The 18,339-nt window shown below is 60.7% G+C and overlaps 2 protein-coding genes across 2 annotated transcripts; one reads left to right on the top strand and one right to left on the bottom strand.

The window, feature by feature from the left end:
• The first annotated feature begins 656 nt into the window (after positions 1-656).
• On the top strand, positions 657-4,471 carry NSUN5 (NOP2/Sun RNA methyltransferase 5). The gene is made up of 10 exons (XM_049802485.1): positions 657-794; positions 1,037-1,159; positions 1,236-1,410; positions 1,491-1,599; positions 1,879-2,017; positions 2,496-2,611; positions 2,960-3,138; positions 3,222-3,426; positions 3,504-3,656; positions 3,859-4,471. The coding sequence occupies exons 1-10, from the start codon at positions 702-704 to the stop codon at positions 3,962-3,964; spliced, it is 1,398 nt and encodes a 465-aa protein (XP_049658442.1). The 5' UTR covers positions 657-701; the 3' UTR covers positions 3,965-4,471.
• Positions 4,472-4,582: 111 nt separating this feature from the next.
• On the bottom strand, positions 4,583-17,963 carry POM121C (POM121 transmembrane nucleoporin C). Its single transcript, XM_049802484.1, has 13 exons — positions 17,620-17,963; positions 17,315-17,530; positions 16,796-16,960; positions 14,823-14,903; positions 14,341-14,512; positions 13,273-13,364; positions 12,368-12,438; positions 11,510-11,634; positions 11,007-11,109; positions 10,511-10,684; positions 8,463-10,166; positions 7,606-7,734; positions 4,583-7,377 (listed from the first exon to the last, which is right to left on the bottom strand). The coding sequence occupies exons 1-13, from the start codon at positions 17,961-17,963 to the stop codon at positions 7,283-7,285; spliced, it is 3,471 nt and encodes a 1,156-aa protein (XP_049658441.1). The 3' UTR covers positions 4,583-7,282.
• Positions 17,964-18,339: the final 376 nt, after the last annotated feature.

The raw sequence follows: 18,339 nt of genomic DNA, 5'->3' as shown, positions 1-18,339 counted from the left end.
TATTGGGGCAAATATTTATCCCCGTGCATGAAGTGTCCCCAGCAAACTGGGGCACCCGAACGTGCCTTTACACGGGGTTCTCGTACCCCTCAATCCTTCAGGTCTGAGACAACTTGACTCCCACCAGCGCCCATGCCACCGAATACTAATCGTAGCCCAACTATGCAACACAACTCCAGTTTTGCAGCATTCTCGCTGCGGGTCGGTGGATCCGGGCGTCCCTGGAGTCAGTCTTGCCCGTGTTACTGGTCTATGATGCCAGGCGAGGCTGGGAGGGTTTCGAAGACCTGTCAGGGGGGCTGGGACATGGCGTTACCGGGGTCGCCCCGCTATCCTTTATCCTTCCCAGAAGCACAGTCCTTCTCTCCGGGGCCGGGCCGTCCCTTCGTGTGCCTTACTCCAGCACCCCGTCCCGCCGCAGGGCCTCACCGCGGCCCACACGCCCTAACGACGTCAGTGCGCCAGAGAGACCCACCGGTGGGACGGCACGTCTCTCCACAGCACGCCACCCGCGCCGCCCTCACGGCTGCCGCCGCCCGCCGGCCGCGCGGCCCAGGGCACCGGGACCCGGGCCGGGGCCCGCCCCCTTCTCGGCGGCCGCCGAGGGGCCCCGCCAGGCCCCGGCTCCGCCGCTCGCCCCCTACCGGCCGGGAGGTCGCACCGCCGGAAGTGGCGGCGGTCGCACGCGGCCCGGCGGGGACATGGCGCTCTACAGCGCGGCCGCCGCAGTCCTGGAGGGGCTGGAGCGCGGCGACGGCGGGATTAAGACCCTGGTGTACAACAGCCGCTTCCCGGTGCGGGGCGGGGGGCGGCCCGGGGGGAGGTTAGGCCCGAGGCGGGGAGGCTTGGTGAGAGTTAGTCCCGGGAGGGGGGGTTTAGGCCCGAGGTGGGAGTCAGGCCCGGTGCGGGGTTAGACCCGGGGGGTGGGGGTGGGTCTAGGCCCGAGGCGGGGAGGCGGGGAGGCCCGGGGGGGGGGGGGGGAGCGGCGGCGGCGGGCTCGGGCCCCGTCCCCGGGCAGCCTCTGACCGCCCCACAGCACGTCCGGCAGCTGTACGCCCTGGTGTCCGAGACACTCCGCTACTCCTCGGTGCTGGAGAAGCTGCTGGCCGGCGCCGCGCTGCTGCGGGCCGAGAAGAAGCTGCCGCTGCCGCTGGCGAAGGTAAGGGGGACCGGGGGGCGGCCCCTTGGCGGAGGGGCCCGGGCTGGCAGGGCCCGGCTCACCCACGTCCCCGCAGGTGCTGGTGTACGACCTGCTCTTCGGCAAGGGCCTGAAGTGCGGGGGCCGCTGGAAGGCGCTGGCCCGGCGGCACCGCGCCCGGCTGGAGGCTGAGCTGGCCCGCCTGAAGGTGCAGCAGAAGGTGAGCCGCAACGAGGACCTCCTGGCCCCGGTGCAGGCAGCATGTCCCAGAGGTGAGTGGGTCTTGGGGCAGGGTGGTCTGCCTGTGCTGGTGGCAGTGGTGGGTTGTGTCTGACCCGGATGGCTCCCCCAGCCTGCCAGGTACCACGCTATGTCCGAGTCAACACCCTGAAGACTTGTGTCGACGATGCGATTGACTTCTTCAAGCGCCAGGGCTACTCTTACCTGGGCAAGGCAGCCAGGTGAGCGTTTCTTTCTGTCATCCCACCTTATCTGGGACGTGAGTGAGTGGCAGGGGCTTGGGACGAGGTCCTGTGGGCTGAAGGGTTGCTGGTCTTGGTGCTCATGGTGTCCAGCTTGGGGTCTCTGTCACTTCCCGCTCTTACTGTCTGCCCATCTGGGTGCTACCTGGTGCCGAAGTGGAGAGGAGGTGTGGCGCGAAGGGGGTTCTCAGCCTGGGCTGTAGCGTGGGCATGGTGAAGCACGACTGTGTGTTCATCCTCCCTGTGCCTTGTGGACAGTGTGGAGGAACTGAGGGCCCTCTCCGGGAAGAAATTTTTGTTGGATCTTCATCTCCCGGAGCTGCTGGTTTTCCCTCCGGAGACAGACTTCCATGACAACCTCCTGTACACGTCAGGACACATAATTCTGCAGGACAAGGTGGGGAAGCTGCACGTCAGGACGCATAATTCTGCAGGACAAGGTGGGGAAGCTGGAGAGCAGGAGGCTGCAGTGGGCAGGGGGGAAACCACTGACATGGGTGGAGGGTCGGCCCCTTCCTCCAAGCCAAGGGCTGGGTTTGGGCCAGCTTTGCTGCAGCACTTGAAGTCTGAGTGGAAACTGTGAATGCAGCCTGTAGCTATGGGGTTCCCCAGCGGTTTTGCTTCTGTAGCCTGTAGGTACAGGATGAATTGCTCTGAACTGGGCTGTAAAAATGCCCCATAGGGAACTGGGGACCAGGTCCTGGGAGGAGTGCGGGCCTGGGAGCCGGGCAGAGTTTTCCAGCAGCAGATGGTAGTGGTGGACTCGGCCCGGTGTTGTATGTGGCTGTCCGCGACCCTGCAGCGTCAGCCATGCCCTGAGGAGGGGGCCAGGGGTGCTTGCTGCCTGTACCTCACGGGGCTTTGCCCTCTTGCAGGCCAGCTGCCTCCCTGCCTTCCTCCTCAGCCCTGCTGCTGGCTCCCATGTCATCGATGCCTGCGCTGCTCCTGGGAACAAGACCAGCCACCTGGCTGCCATCCTGAAGAACAAGGGGTGAGGGCAGGTTTATGTGCTGGCAGGGAGGGAAGGGGTGCAGGTGGCCGACTGCTCCACCAACTCAGGCTGATGCCCACTTCTCCCTAGGTGGGCTGGTGGCTCTGATAGTGCTGGGCCACTGGAAGGGCCTGAGGGGATGTGAAGTCATGGAGGGGTTCATTTCCCAGTCCCTGCCTGACCCTGGTCCTCCTCAGTACTTCTGCCTGGGGGAGCAGCTCCTGAGCTCTGCCTGCCCGGCTGATGGCCAGTGTTTGGGGCTGCTGGGGCAGCCTGTCACTGTCAGTGCCGTTCCTGGGGCCGGGTGGGATGTTCATGCCTCTTTTGGGTGCCGGGCTCTGCCTTCAGCCAGATCTTTGCCTTTGACGTGGACACCAAGCGCCTGGCTACCATGAACACCATGCTGATGCGAGCTGGGGTCACTGGCTTCCAGCTGGCCCAGCAGGACTTCCTGACTGTGGATCCCGGAGACCCCAAGTACAGCAAGGTGACCTATATCCTCCTCGACCCATCCTGCAGTGGCTCAGGTAACATACAGGTCTCCAGCTGCCCCACCTGGAGCTGGGCTCTGGGTGTGAGGACCCATGGGTGACAGTTGCTGTCCCCACAGGGATGGTGAACAGGGTGCCGAGGGAGGAGGCTGCCCCAAGTGCTGAGCGGCTCCAGGCACTGGCTGGCTTCCAGCGCAAGGTTTTGAGCCATGCCCTGAGCTTCCCGGCTCTCCAGCGCCTGGTCTATTCCACCTGTTCGCTGCACCGGGAGGAGAATGAGGATGTGGTGCAGGCGGTGCTACAGGAGTGGGGCTCGGCCTTCAGGTGCGTCTGCCTTGGTGGGGGGAGACACAGCGCAGGGCGCTGCAGGGCTCGGCCCTGACCCTTGCCCCATGCTTCAGGCTGGTGAACGCCTTCCCTTCCTGGCCCTGCCGAGGACTTGCTGCCTTCTCCGGGGCAGAGAGCTGCCTCCGCGCCTCTCCTGCAGATACACTCACCCATGGCTTCTTTGTGGCTGTCCTGGAGCGGCATGGGAAAGGGACTGCTGCCCCCAGGTGAGACGAGGGCCTGGGGGGGGCTCTGCCTGCCTCCAGCAGCTTCTGGGGGGCGGGGGGGGGGGTGGGGAACCATGGCTCAGGAGGAGAGAAGATGGAGGGGCCTGGCGGTAGCAGGTGTGGGAGGCAAGGGTAGGAGTAACGGTACTGTGGTGAGCAGGGCCTAGGGTGCATGGTTCAGGCTGTTTGCTCTTGTCCACAGCTCCCTGCCTGCGGCAGCTGAGGAGAACCCACAGCATGGAGAGGGAATGGAGCCAAGAGCAGCTCCTAAGAAGAGGAAGAGGAAAAAGCAGCGGGTGAAGGAGTGAAACAACGTTTTTAGGACTGCACAGTGCCCAGCTGGGGCTGGCGGGGAACATGCTGCCACTGCTGCCTGAACAACAGCGGGGCCACTGAACACAAGTAAAGCTTTATGTCAGCTGCAGCTCTGGTGGCATTCTGTAAGGCCCTGCTCCCCTGGGACCGAGTGCCAAGCCCCCAGGACCACCCTATTGCCAGGGAGGGGGAACTGGATCTGGTCCTTGGCACCAGCCCCCAGCAGAAGGGTTGCCCCCAAAGCCAGACCAGGGCTGGGGCAGCCTTGGGAAGTCTGCAGACAGCACCAGTGTCCAGCAACACTCCCATTTCTGCACCCTGCAGGGCTGGAGTGCTCCAGCTGGGGTGTTAGTTTACCATGTTCCCCACTCCTAAAAATACTTACCCCAGCCTGATGCAGGGTTTCAGAAAAGCCTTTAATTGTAGGGATGAAATAGATTAAAGTTTCTCTCTCCTCATTGTGTTTCCCAGCATGTTTGTGCAGTCTTGCCCTGAAATTGCCACTGCTCAGACTGGAGGCAAAGTGGGGGGGAAAAAAGTGAAATGGTAATGATCACAAGCAATGCCTGGCCCTGCTCAGGCCCAGTAATCAAACACAGGCAAGGCAGATGTGAACACAGTCTTTTTTATTTTAAACCAGGGACATAAGAAGCAAGGAAAAAAATTGCACATTCACACTAAAATCCTCATCAGCCACACCAGGAATGATCCAAGTCTTCAGTTTGAGTTAAAACCCAGCCTCCCCCTGGTCACATACGGCAGCCCAGTCACGCGGGTCTCTCCCAGCAGAGTCTGTGCAGTGGGGAAGGGACACAGCCTGGCTCCTTTTGTGGCTGGGCTCTTGGGACCTAAATGGGGCAGCTACTTGGGGGGCAGCACCAACAGCAAGTGCTGCCCAGGGTACCCTCACCTTGTACCCTGCTTATCCCCCACCTCCCTCTGCCACACGGGTCTTGCTGGAGTTGATGTGAGCAAACCCCAGCCCCAGGCTCCCAGCTCCCTCACCCCAGAACTACTGTCCTGCCTCAGGCCACTATCAGCCCTGATGGCTGGGGAGTGAGCGCTCTCCTGGCTCAGCACCCTGCCCGGGGCAGAGGGAGGAATCGCCAAGGGCAGCCCTCATGCACTAATCCCTTTCCAACCCTTTTCTCAAACCCCAAGGACACTGCCCAGGCCGGTTCCTGCACAGGTCTGCCCTGCTCTAACAGCCTGCTGCACCCCCTCAGCTGTGCTGGTAGGGGAAGGCTAGAAATGCCCTGACAGCACCAGCAGCAGGTGCCTGCTGGCACAGCCTCTGCCCCAACTCACTAAGGGGCCATGTCCCCTCTGCACCACACAGAACCCAGTCACCTGCCCTCCTTCCACCTGCTGGGAGAGACACCTTGTTCCTGGCAGACAAGAAAACCACGCGTCACCGTAAGGCGTAAGAGCTCCTGCTCCTCATCCTCAGAGAAATAACAACAACAAAAAAAAGTTTAGTCACATCCACATACATCACATTTTAAAATTAAGGAGATGTTGTTACAGACCAGGAGGAGCACGCAGCAGCAGAGCCCACGGGATATAGCTGCCTTTCCCCAGCACAGCTAGCTCCTGTGGGCAGAGCCAGGGCACAGGCCAGCTCCTCACCAGGCTGCAACAGCACAGCTAAACACTACCAACAGCACTGCGGGGTCTGGCAACCTCACTGAACCAAGCTTGAAGGAATTCAAAGGCAATTCAGCTTAAATATAAAAATAAATTTTTATTTTGTTAAAAAACGTTTAAATATTTGTTTGCAATTTTTTTTTTCTTTTTTCTTTTTTTAATTTAGACTTCAGCAGACACACACACTCACACGGCTCGGAGAGTAAAAAACCCGGCAGCAAAGCACTCCTGGAAGTGGTGGGGAGCCCATGGGCAGGGGTGCCCATCCCTCGCCCAGGACAGAGTGGGGGGCAGCTCTTGAGTGACCCCTGACTCTGGCAGTCTCTTCCCATAGGAGCTCCCACGCAGGGGAAGGGCCCCGCTCCTGGCTTGATGGGAACAAAGGAGGCAGCACCGTAGCTCCTAGGAGCTCGTAAAACCCAAAAGGAGGGGTATGAGCTAAAAATGAAAAACAGTTTGGATTTGGGGAGGGAGGTGGAAACCCATCCGCTCTGGACTCCTTCAATTAGCGGCTCCAGAGCACCCCAAGGTGGGGAAGGGGCACCAAGAGAGAGGGGAAGGGAGGGGAGAGACTGCCAGGGCTGGGGCCCCCATGCCTGGGGGTCCAGGCCCCATCCCCCCACCCCTGCTGCCTGCCTTTCAGTCACGACAACGAAGGGACAACTCCCCCAGCACGAGCAGCCACGCAGTGATGCTACTGTCAACACCCAATTAGCTAGGGCGCGTCCCCCGCAAAGGGACAGGTGCCCCACAAAAAAAAGAAACTCCAAACAGCAAATCCGGCATAACCAACATGCCGCCACACACACGGTTCAGTTCTTCCTCCAAACTCGATTCAATGAGCGCATTGAAACAGGAGCACGAATAAAGCAAAACAGAGGGGGCTTTACACGAGCAGGGTGGGGGGAGTCCACAGCCTGGCGGGGCTGCTCAGCAGCCGGGAGACGGGTGGAGTGACCCCCATCCCCAACCCATGCCTCCAGCCGAGGTCCCAGGCTATGGCGTGTCCTCGGCTGGAGGTCTGATGGGAGATGTAAGTCACAGCAAGGGGGTCGTCACCCAGCTGCAGCCGGGTCAGTTGCCCATGGCACTGAGACGCCCAGGCCTGGCTGGCACTAACCCCGGCTCGTGTTCTGCAGGGACGGCAATGAAGCCAGAGGGAGTGTATTCACCAGTCCATGGGATGAAACAATGGGGAAAGATTTCAGGACCTGGTGAAGACAGCATCCCTCAGCAGTCCGGAACGGCAGTCAGCAGGAACACAGCATGTCTCCAGCCAGGCTCCGAGCGGAGACGTGCAGCTCTGCTGGCTGCTACGCCACAGGGGAGGGGGCTGACTGTCGGGGGGGCTGGGGAGGAAAGCATGGGAACAGCTAGAAGAAGCAAATGGGGAAAAATTTACACGTTATGAAACATGGCAAAATAAAGTGAGGGAGAAAATGCTGCAGATATGTACAGAGGTTCATCCAGCCTTGGCTGTGAAACTGTTCAAGTAAGAAGAGTTTGGTTTATCCTGTCCCACCCCAGTCACTGCCATCAGAGACGGGGAGCCTGGCTCCATCACCACTGGTCCCGCCACCGGGACCACTCTAGACCGGAGCCCCGCATGTGAGTGCAGGGGCTGCTCGTGCAGGCCGGTGGCGGGGGCCCAGCAGCACCAGAAGTTACTTTTTGCGGGTGTGCTGTCTCCGTGCCTGCAGCCGCTGGCGAGCGCCTGTCTTGGATCCTGCTCCGATGGAAAAGGCTGGGGTGGATGAACCTGGAAGCAGAAAGGTTGCTCAGGTCTCTGCAGCCTCACTCAGAGCTCGCACAGGGTGTATCATAATTCCTGTCCCGGAGGGAATGGAAGGTTTTGCAACCCCCAAAGCCCAGCAGGTACCACCCATGATGTCTCCCAAAGCACAGCCTGGCCCTTCCACTATCCCCAGTCCAAGGGGACAACATGACCATCAGCTCTGCAAGGCCAAAGCACCAACTCCTTCCTTACCAAAGGAAGCGCTGACTCCTCCGAAGCCTGAGGCCGGAGCACTTGGCGTCCCAAAGGAAAGGCTACTGCTTCCACTCCCCACTGCTCCTGGCATGGGCGTACTTTGCCCGAAGGTGGGCGCAGGAGTTCCTGGAAAGCAATACGCCACTGTGAGCCGGGGTTGGCAAAGGAGGAAGAGCCTGGCCTTTAGGAGCTGGTGGCACCCACAGTAGGCACAGATCTCGCCCCAGGTGCTGAAGCACCACAGTTCCCCAGGACCAGCCTCTTCACCCGAGAAGCCCTTTTAATGCAAGAAGTTGCGCTCTCATGTTAATCCCTGGGCTCTCCTGCCAGCAGGGCAGCACAGGAGGATTTGCAGGCCAGGGAGGAACAAGGGCCTCTGTCTTTCTAGATCAAGTGGTTGCTCAGCCTGTGGGTTTCAGCTCTGTGGGAGGCGAGACAGCCCAGCGAGGGTGCAAAGCAGTAGGGAAAACCTCAGAGAGCAAGCAAAAAGTGATTGCAATCACTGGCTGGCAGTGTTTCTACTTGCCAAGAAGCTCCAGATTGTTTTTAAGCATTGGCGAGACCTTGGCTTCTGCCAGGCACCTGGATGGGCTCAGCACTCAGGCGAAGCCAGGGTGCATTCAGAGGGGACGAGGAGCAGAATTTAAGGATTCCCCTCCATCACCGAGGGCTGGGGACCTGGACGAGTGACAGAAGTGCCTTCCCTTCACATGGCAAGGCTCCGCAGAGCATGAGCACCAGGTCCTCTACGGCTGCTGAGCCTGGGGAGCTCAGCAAGGTCCAAGCAGGAAAGCTGCTGCCTAAATCTAGCCCTGCCCTTCACCCCCGGAGAAAACCCGTCTCCCCCGACTCACCTCCGAACACAGGCTTGTTGTTAGGTGTGCTGGGCACAGTGAAGGCGAAGGGCGTGCTCTGATTCTGCGCACCCAGTGCGCTCTGCGTCAGGGAAGAGCCAAATGGTGTTGCTGCCGGGGCTGCCCCGCTCTGCCCAGCCCCAAAGCTGAACCCCACGGCGGGGGAGCCGCTGCTCAGGGTGGGCGTGCTGATCCCAAAGGCGCTGGCAGAGGGGCCTGGCTGGGCAGTTGCCCCAAAGGTGAAGGGGGAAGGGGTGGTGCCAAAGACGGTGGTGCCGGTGCTGCTGCTTGTGGTCTGTGTGGTGGAACCGAAGCTGGCGGTGGTAGAGGTGGCTGTCCCAAAAGAGAAGACTGACGTGGTGGTTCCAAACGCCACCTGAGCGCTGCTGGTGCCGAAGGAACCCTGGGCACTGGTTGTGCCAAAGGCTGGCTGAGCACCACTGCCGAATGTCGGCTGAGCAGTGGACTGGGCCGCAGGGGTTCCAAAACTGAACGGGGGGCCAAAGGTGACAGGGCCAGCAGCGGGCTTGCTGGCAGGCGGCTGGCTCTCTGCAGCACCAGCACTGAAGGTGGGTTGACTCACTGCACTGGGATACAGTGGTGGCGGCTTCGCATTTGTGCTGAAGGAACTGCCAAAAGCTGAAACAGACGAGCCGAACGTCAACGTTGCTTGACTTGTGGTGGCTGGGGTAGAAGAGGTCAGCGTGGTGCCCCCAAATATGCTAAAGCCCACAGTGGTGGTAGGAGCTGTTGAGTTTGAAGGTGCTTGGCCAAAGGCAGGGCCTCCTGGGACACTGGTGGTGGCAGTGACTGTGGCTGGAGGTGGCTTTCCGAACTGGAACACAGGCCCTGGGGTGGCAAAGCTGGTTTCTGTGCTGGGAGCTGAGCTGGCCGGGGCCCCGAACAGGAAGGGCTGAGACGTGCTGGTGGATGTGGCAGCGGAGACGGTCAGGCTGGCAGTGGGGCCAGTGGAGGCGGGGGAGTTAAGTCCAAAGCTGAAGACAGGTTTAATAGTGGCATCCGTGGAGGAACTCTGTGTAGTGGCAGTCGTAGCTGCGGTGGTGAAGATGACATTAGGGAGACCTGTGAATCCTGCCAGGGTAGTTGTGGAGGCTGCTGGCAGATCTGCGGCTGAGGCCGGCTGTGACGTTGGTTTGAAGGCAAAGGGAGAGGCCTGCGCTGGCGATGAAGCTGTGGTGACGCTGCCGAAGATAGGCTTGAACATGGTGGTGGTGGAGGATGTTGAGGAAGGGCCTGAGTTCACAGACACGGTGACTGTGGTGGAGGTGACAGCCGTACAGGGTGCTGTGCTCTCGCTTTTCGGCAAAGCACCAAAGATGGGTTTGAAGACAGGGGTCGTGGTGGACACAGCAGTGGTCGTGGTGGGCACAGCAGGAGCTGCAGTCATTGCTGCTTGACTGGCAGGTGGGGTGTTCAGCATCCCAAAAAGGATGCTTGGCTTCGGGAAGGAGGGAGGTTTGCTGGGGGTCTGGCCCAGCTCTGTCAATGCAGGAGGTGCCAGACTGCTGGAGGCCTGCACCCCCAAGGCAGCAGGGGCAGTAGGGGCAGGCGTGCTCAACACAGGCACAGGCTTGGTGTCAGCAGAGGTGGCAGGCAGAGAACTCGACTCTAGTGATACAGCAGGAGCGGGCGGCTGTGCAGCTGATGAAGGTGGCTGGGATGCTACCGCAGCTCCAGTGGAGTCTGGAAAGGGGCAGAGTGCTTATTTAGCAACAGGGGGTCACTTACAGCCAGACAGCCCTTCTGCCAGGCACCCATCCCACTGCTGCAAAGGCTTGTGGAGCAGCACCTGCCCATACCAGACAGACCCAGCCCTCCACACTTACTGCAGCTCCCAACAGGACCACGGGCTCAGCATCCCCAAACTTGCCACCCCCTTCCACCCCAAGACATGCCTACCAGCTCTGCTGCCAGCAGAGCATTTGAACAGGGAGTTTTGCCACCTGCCTCCCACAGAGGCAACACAGAACTCCCTCCGTGCCTGCCTTGCTCTGCCGAAGTCCCACTCTGCCGGCCCTCCTCCTCACCTGCTGGCGCGGGCACAGCCTGGCTGCTCTGCATCTTCTTCAGGCTGTCCAGGAGTGAGTTGGTGCTGGCCGGGGCAGAAGCTGTTGAGGCAGGCACAGGCCCCGGGGACGTCATGGTGAACGCCAGTGGCCTGGACACAGGCGTAGTCTCTGCAGTGGTGCTGGAGTCCGCATCTACTGGGAAGAAGCAAGAAATCAGGACCCACAACTCACTGTAGGGGACTACTCCTTAGCAGAGCTTCCCCAGTGGGTAAGGAAACTGCATGAACATCCCACAGCTCTGGCCCTGGGGAACCTCACCCATCACCCTGGGGACTCTAGGGCACGAGCTCTCCTGAGTCTGAAGGCACGAAGAGCATTCCCAGACCCAAGTACCAGGCAGGACTGGCCCAGGAGCTTCCCCAGGCTGTGCTATGCAGACACCCCACTGCCCTGCCAGCCCTGACCCTGGCTTCTTCTCCTTGCTGTCCCCTCCATGTTCCCAGGCTGTCCTTACCAGCCTTATCCTCCAAGACTTTGTTGAACCACTGCAACGCTGCCGCCTTCTCTGCATCCAGGTCCTCCGACGTGATGGAGTAGCCCAGCTGAGGTGGTGGTGGCTGCCAAGAGAGAGCAGCAGCTTAGCTCCTTCTCAGGGAAGCCGGCAGAGCCTCTCTGAATGTGTGGTGAAGGCTGGCCGTCGCAAGACCCGTGAAGCAGGTGGTTCTGCCACAGCACGCTACCGCGGAGCTCCGATCCCCATTCATTTTGGCCCCCGGCTTGGCGCTGAGGGCACAGCAGGCCTTCCCCAGGCCATTACCTGGTCCGGCAGCAGGCAGCACAATCACGCACAGCCCACCAGACACTGGGGCTGGGGATAGCGTCACTTCCCACTCGGCCAAGGACGGGGCCTCCTTCCTGAGGGCAGGCAGGTCAGTCTCCCCCCAGCCCTGCAGAAATTGCAGTGAGCACATTCTATCGCCAGAGGAGGGCAAAAGGGGCTGCGAGACAGCGACGTACCAGCGCCAGCTGGTCCCCCCGGCGAGACGACAGCAACTGGATCTTTCGCTTGCGCTTCCCGCTGCTCCCCGACATGGATGGTGGGCTCAGGGAATTCTGCTTCTTCCGCACCGGCGTCTCCACCACTACAGAAAGAGACAAGTCAGGACCAGCTCCAGGCAGAGGAGGCATTTGGCTTGTACCAACAGGGCTGTCCCTTCTGACTCCTCTCTGGATGACCCATCTCAGGGGGCAGAGACAGGGGCACAGCTTCAAGCTGAGAACAAGGCTGCGATGCCCTGGAAAAGCAGCTGGCCGCAACACATCCCAGGGCTGTCTGTTACAGGGGCCCGCTGGGGCAGTGGCCCCTTCCCACCTCCACAGATGGTCCCCCGCACACTGCCTACCCAAACTACAAACCATGCAAATTGCATGAGCCACATCTAGCACTAAGCCACAGGACCCTATCTGAGATGGCCACAAAGGATTTCCTCTCCGTTTTAGCTGAGGAAGCATTGGCATAAGCTCAGCCTGGAATTTGATCAGGGTGCTACTTGTACCACAGCAGATCTTGCCCCAAGGCTGACACCTGGACCCATGCTGGCTTGGGGGCTGGTGTTCCCCCTTGCAAGCCAGCTCCCAGGCATCTGCTAGCACACCAACACCGTCAGCACCCCTTGCTTATCACCTGGAAATCCTTTAAGGCAGTTGCTGAGGCCAGCAGAAGTGCCACCGCCTTGGGACCAGCACATTCCTAGTCTCCAGGTGACAGCTCAAGCCAATCCCACCTGCAGACCTCAGCTAGCTCCTGTCCTGCTGCTTGCTCGCACTGGTGGCCCATCCAACCCGGGCACAGAGCTGGGGCCCACCTACGCTCACCTTTCTCTGTCTGCAGCTCCTTGTCCGATTTCACTGGAGTGGAAGTGTTGGAGCGATGCAACTCCTCTTCCCTGCACAAGTTGGAGAGAGCCAGTTAGGGTCAACCCCAGGCTTGGCCCTGTCCCCAGGGAGCAGGACAAGACTGAAGGCACTAAGGACTCCCACCAGCAACCCTGGTGTGTTTCTTTGCCTCCGCCAAACAACAGACCTCAGGACAACAGCCTTGCCCTCACCACACCAGCCTGAAAGCAGCTCCAGGCAGAGGAGCTGCTCCCCTCTCCAGCACCCCAGCTTGGTTGGGCTGCTGAGCCTGCGCACCCTCCACAGGACAAGTCAGCCTCAGGGCGGCAGCTGGGGGTCCCAGATGGAAGCTGCTGCGCCTTGCAGGTCCCTGGCTTGGACCCACCCTATCGCCAGGGCAGGCGGTTATGTCGGTTTTAGTTCTGACATAAGCTCAGGTCCTTCTCTGAGCCAGGAGAGAGGAGAACAAGGGCCTGTGCTCCGAGGCAGGCGCTAAAATACAACCCCTACTGCAGGTCCCATTAATTGATTTTGAGGAGATGGCAAAAATCAGGGCCTGTCTCTTCCCAACATTTTGGCAAACAGCAACCCAGGCCATGCCAATGCCACAAGGCAACGTCACCTCTGCAGCAACCTGAGCCCTTAAATCTCTAACCTGGCCTGGGAGCAGAGGAGGGATGGTGCAGCTCAGCGCTGCTGCCAGGACCACAGTGTAATAAGGCGGCAGGGATGACAATTAACACGAGGGGGTTTCCACACCGGTGGGTGACCCAGCAGCCATGTCTCAGAAAGGGGCCTGGACTGTCCCAGCTCCAGTGGAAGCAACTGCTCTCTTCCTGGCTGGCATCGATGAGCAGGTGCTCGCTGAGCGAGCAGCTAGTTACCTGGCTTTCTTGAGAGGCCACTCCGGTGTCTGGGAGCGGGAGGATGCTGGGCTGGACAGTGGGGACACGCTCACACCACTTCTCTTCCACAGCTGGAACACAGAGAGAGAGCAGCAGTAACTCAGTACGGGGGCTGGCAGGGAGCACAGCCTCCAATCCTCCTGCTTGCCCACAGCTTAAATCCCATCTCCCAGAGCCATGGCTAATAAGTCCAGAACCTCTTTTGCTTCAACACCGCTTAACTTTCTTCCATGTCCCGTGAGAAGATGGGGAAGGAGGACGCTGATGGTCAGATGCCAGCTCTTACCTTTGTATGGCACAGGCAGAGGCTGCCTGGCTGCCGCAAACACCCTTGCATGCGCGGGGCTGCTCTGGCAGATACAGGCCACCTCCTCACCAGGAACTCAGAGTGGATGGATCCCACCTCAAGGATTTTAGACTAGCCCCAGCTGGATGAAACCTTTCCCTACCAATATACCCTGCAGGAAACCTTTCCCCACGCAGACCGCAGAGTTCTGTTAGGCATGGCTACGGCCCACCGTCACATCAGCAAGCCTGACCCAGGATGTAAGCAGTGTTTTATTAAAGGTCAGCAGCTGCTGAGGGGACCTGGGTCAATGTGGGAGTGCACAGCTCCAATACATCCTGAGTACAGCTGAAAAGGTGGCAGCAAAGTGACTTTTTTTTTTTCCCCTTTCACCTGGATCTCTCTACCCTAGCAGACTGGCCAAGGCTGAGTAAGGAGGGGAAAAAAAGCCTCCTTGAGTCGATGCAGAACAAGCACTAAAGCAGGACAGCTCAGCCTGGGGACTCCCCCAGTTTTGCGCACTGAAGGACAAGTAACATCGCTGCCTGCTGCTGCCAGTCTGGCAGCCTGCCTAACCCACAAGGAGGTGAAACTGCCTGGCTGAGCTTCGCTGGAGACTCCCTGCAGTGCTCACTGCCAGGCACCCAGCGACATTGCTCTCTTCTTATGAGCCCAGGGTGTGAGTTACACGGGGCGATCCCAGAGGAGGGTTGAGCCACTGCACTGGGCTCCGGTCCTGCCTTCGGCAGGCTGTTTCCTACCTGTGAGAGGCCCCGGCTGGAGCTGTAGGAGCTGGCGATGGCATTGCGGATGGAGCTGGGGATCCCGCCAGCATATGTATTGTTGAGGGAACTCATGGAAGAGGTGCGTGACCTCTTGTTTGAGCAGTCATCCAGGTAGTAGGAGACAAGGCCCCTCTTCAGAGAGCCAGGCCTAAAGGAGGTTAAAGATTTTGTGAGCTCTGCACCACTCTGTCTACAGGTACTTTAAATGCAGGGTGGGTGGAGGAAAGCAACCCTGTTCTCTCACAGTGCAGGGCTTGGAAAGAGGCCTCAACAGCAGCAATGCCCTTATGGCCACTGGCCTGTGCTCAGGGTGACAGACTGAAGGCACAGCCACAGCCTCTCTTGCTCTCCCGCGAAGCAAAAGTCAAGCACCTCTTCCAGAGCCCACAGGCTTTCAGACCGTCCCCCCCCTCCCCCCCCAGCTCATAGCAGGTGCTTTAGGCCCAATGGGCACTTACTTGGGTATGAGAGAGGCAGGGGCACCGTTGGCTACCAGCGGCTCAAACGCCGACTGCCCACTTCCACTGCTATCGTGGCGCCTGCAGGAGAGAGGGCAGAAGCCTGAGGTAGTGTGGAGGCAACAGACGGGGCTGCCCTCCCAGCTTTGGGAAAAGACCCCTTCCAGGCAGGCTCAGCACTGAGAAAGCACAAACCTTGCTTTTTTCTTGTCACCCAACACCTAAGGACAGAGGTTTTCCCTATCCTGCTGCAGATTTTCTCTCCACCTGGTCCTGTTCTCACTGACCCTCACCTCAAGCTGCCTCCTCCCAAGCACAAGCATCTCCTCTAGATGCCTGCTGGGCAGAGTAGTTTTCATGTAATGAAATCTTTGCTCAAATCCATTATTCTAAGCCAATACGTTTCAGAGAGTCTCAGCAGGTCGTTTCTGGAATGGATCCGAGCTCCAAAACTCAGATCTCCTACTTCTTCCCAGTCAGTGCCCCAGACTGTTTGAGTTAGAAACCCCTTCCCACAATGGTTTGGTGAAGACCTGAAGTCTAAAAGTCTTAAAGCAAACCCTGCTGTGAAGCAGAGCTGGAGGTGTACAATCAGCCCTGTCACTTAGCCCAAGCGCTTCCCTCGAGCTCAAGAATGCTGACCCCGTTGCACAGGCGATCCAGCACTCTCCAGCTGACACAGGCTCCTTTCTGCCCTCAAAGGTCATGTGATTTTTCTGCCTACAAGTATTCTTCATGCTTGCCAGGATTTAATACCCTTAAAATTGGCTTTCATGGCAGAGCTGAGTATTGGCATGTTAAGAAAAACAGAATTAAGAAAAAAACCAAGCCGATCCTGCCTGTGCAGCTATCCTGTTGTCATCCTGCTCAGCTCTAGTGGGGCTCAGACTCACCAAGCTAAGGCAAAAGTTGAAAGGTAGAGGGAAATCCAGCAATGGAGGAGAGGAGGGCATGCCCTGCTGCAGCAGGAAGGCAGCTGGTGGCTTCCTGCAAACTGCCGCTCATCCCGCTGCGCTCTCGCAGCCACTCTAGCAGCAGCCTCAGCACAGCACGCAGGACAATGCGCCTGGGCACTGCCCAAGCCACTCTTCTGTTGTCTCTCAGCTCCCCTGCTTAAGCCCAGGCAGGCAGCCCAGGCATGCGAGGGGCAGAGGGGCACGAGGCAAATGGCCTCCACATACACAAGTGGAAGGATGAAAAAGAGGAGGAGAAAGAAGAACAGCGAGGCAGTACTATGCCCAGGTAGTTAGAAAGGTTCTGGCAGACTTTGGCACCCAGGATTTATGCCTTGTCCTTCCAAGAGCACTGGCAAAGACATCGCACCCTCATTTCTTGGAGCTGGAAATCACTGACCTTGACTAACGAAAGCAGAAGATAGTCTCTCATTTACCCTCGTGTTTTTACTTCCTTTTGCTAGCTAGAGTGCACAATGGAAGCATGCAGATCTTTTAAAGCGCGATGCTTCCAGTTGGGGCTGTACGACTTGGGGATCCTGTCTCTCCTGGGAGCCTGGGGCTGACTGAAAAATAGAGATGATAAGCCTATGGTAGATACCAGCATTTCACACCAAGTTTCCCTGGTCTGCAAACCCCTGCGATGACAGAGGCCGCCCTCCCTGCCAGGGAGCCCTGCCAGGCTTCCCCAATCCACACCCCAGCCTCTACCAACACCAGCGATGCTGGGGAACATGCTTGACCCACAAGCTTGCCCAGACAAAAACCTAAACCACATCCCTTTGATCTCAAGGACAAAAAGAACTGTCGGAGGACTTTCCAACACAGCCCAGAAGGCTGGGTGATGGGGTGTGCTTCCTCTCTGCGGTTCAATTCCCACAGGACTTTTCCAACCCAGACTCCTGGTCACACCGGGCCCAGCGCGCTCTGGGACACATCCCATTTATCACCACTGAAGCACCAGTGTCACTTATGACCTTCCCAACACGTGGGCAGTGACCTGGACTGCTGGCTTATTACCTTCTCTTGCTCTCCTGGTCGTTCCCAAAAGCCTGGTCCTCCTCCTCCTCCTGCTCCACAGCCCTCTTCCTGCTCTCCTTGATGGCATTCAGCACAGTCTCTTTTGCACATGGGTCCAGGCTGCTGTTGGCCGGGAAGGCCGTGCGTGAGACCAGCTGCTCCAGGCTGTGAGGCAAAGCAAGGCAAGGCGTTAGGCAAGCTGGGATCCCCAGAGTGGGATCCCCCCCACACCTGGTGCCCTGGCTGCTTCCACGGAAGCGGGGAGAGGGCTCCCCTGCACAGCCTCTCCCGAAGGTTCAGATCGCCCAACCCTCCCCACGGGGCAGCAAGGCCTGGGACAGGGATGGAGCGGTCACCGCCAGGCCGGGAGCAGTGTGCTGTCCCCAGGGGACTGCTCTGGGCAGCAGGACCGGCTGAGGGCCAGGTAACTCGTTTCCCCCGGGTCAGCCCGGTCAAGGGTTAGTTCCTCGGGTGCCGCCCGCCCGTGAGGCGAGGCCCGGTCCCCACTCCCGTACTCACGCTGGGGAGCGGGTCAGGCCGGCGTCCGGCCGGGCGATCCTCACGGTGACGGGGCTGCGGAGTGGGCCGGCCCGGCGAGCCCAGGGCGCGCTCCTGGGCGAGCAGCCCTCCCAGCGGGCGGCGGGCAGGCCGACCGGCACGGCGCTTCGGGTCTGCGGCAGCGGGTACCGCCGGCGCGGAGCCTGCGGCGGGCAGTGCGGGGCGGCCGGCGGGGCCCTGCGGGGACAGAAGGGTCAGCGCCGCCGGGGGCGCGGGGCTTCCCCCGGCCGGCCCCCCATCCCCACGCCCCACCGCGCCCCGCTTACCCGAGGCGGCGCGGCGGGGCCCTCGCGGGACGGCCCGAGGGGGCGGCCGGGCCCCCGTTGGCGGCAGCTTTGCCGGGCGGGCGCGGCGCGGGCGGGCCGGGCCGCATCGCGCACCAGGCCCCCGCCGCGCCCAGCGCCGCCGCGCCCAGCAGCGCGCCCCGCAGCAGCAGCAGGCAGGCTAGGGCCAGGGCCAGCGCCAGGGCCAGGGCCAGCGCCGGGGCCAGCGCCGCCGCCGCGCCCCGCCGCCCCCAGCGCCCGACGCCCGGCCCGCCCCCCGCCATCGCCGCCGAGCCGAGCCGGGCCGCGCCGCACTGAGCCGCCCGCCAGCCACGGCCGCCCGGCATGCACTGCGCGGGGCGGGCGGGGGGGGGGGACGGTGGGGCGCCGGGGCGGGGCTTGCCCGGGGCGGGCGGGGCCAGGCCCTGCCGGCGCCCCGCCCCGCCCCCAGGTCTCCGTCCCCGCCGCGGTGGCCCCTCCCCCTTCCCGCTCCCGACCCGCGTGTGACCCCGTCCGGACCCCCGTGTCCTCCCATCCCCCCAGCCCGACCGCTGTGTCCCCCACCTCCGCCCCCATAGCCCCGTCCCAGCCCGCGTGGCCGCGCCCCCACCCCGACCCTCCGGTCTTCCTCGCCCCGGCCGCGGTGTCCTTCGTATCCACAGCCCCCCCGGTCCCACCCTCACGACCGTGTCTCCCCCCCACCCAGAGTCCCCTTTCCCCATC

The sequence above is a fragment of the Accipiter gentilis genome, chromosome 6, assembly GCF_929443795.1.
Source record: "Accipiter gentilis chromosome 6, bAccGen1.1, whole genome shotgun sequence".
NCBI classification, from domain to species: domain Eukaryota; kingdom Metazoa; phylum Chordata; class Aves; order Accipitriformes; family Accipitridae; genus Astur; species Astur gentilis.
The sequence above is the reverse complement of the archived record's forward strand: the minus strand, read 5'-3'. Positions and strand labels throughout refer to the sequence as shown.

Coding starts and splice junctions, on each gene's coding strand:
- POM121C (XM_049802484.1), bottom strand. CDS start 17,963: ATGCCGGGCGGCCGTGGCTGGCGGGCGGCTCAGTGCGGCGCGGCCCGG. Junction 10,167..10,510: donor GGCTGTGCCCGCGCCAGCAG/GTGAGGAGGAGG, acceptor GCCCCTTTCCAG/ACTCCACTGGAGCTGCGGTA. Junction 7,735..8,462: donor CAACAAGCCTGTGTTCGGAG/GTGAGTCGGGGG, acceptor ATTGCTTTCCAG/GAACTCCTGCGCCCACCTTC.
- NSUN5 (XM_049802485.1), top strand. CDS start 702: ATGGCGCTCTACAGCGCGGCCGCCGCAGTCCTGGAGGGGCTGGAGCGC. Junction 3,139..3,221: donor CCCATCCTGCAGTGGCTCAG/GTAACATACAGG, acceptor CTGTCCCCACAG/GGATGGTGAACAGGGTGCCG. Junction 3,657..3,858: donor AAAGGGACTGCTGCCCCCAG/GTGAGACGAGGG, acceptor TCTTGTCCACAG/CTCCCTGCCTGCGGCAGCTG.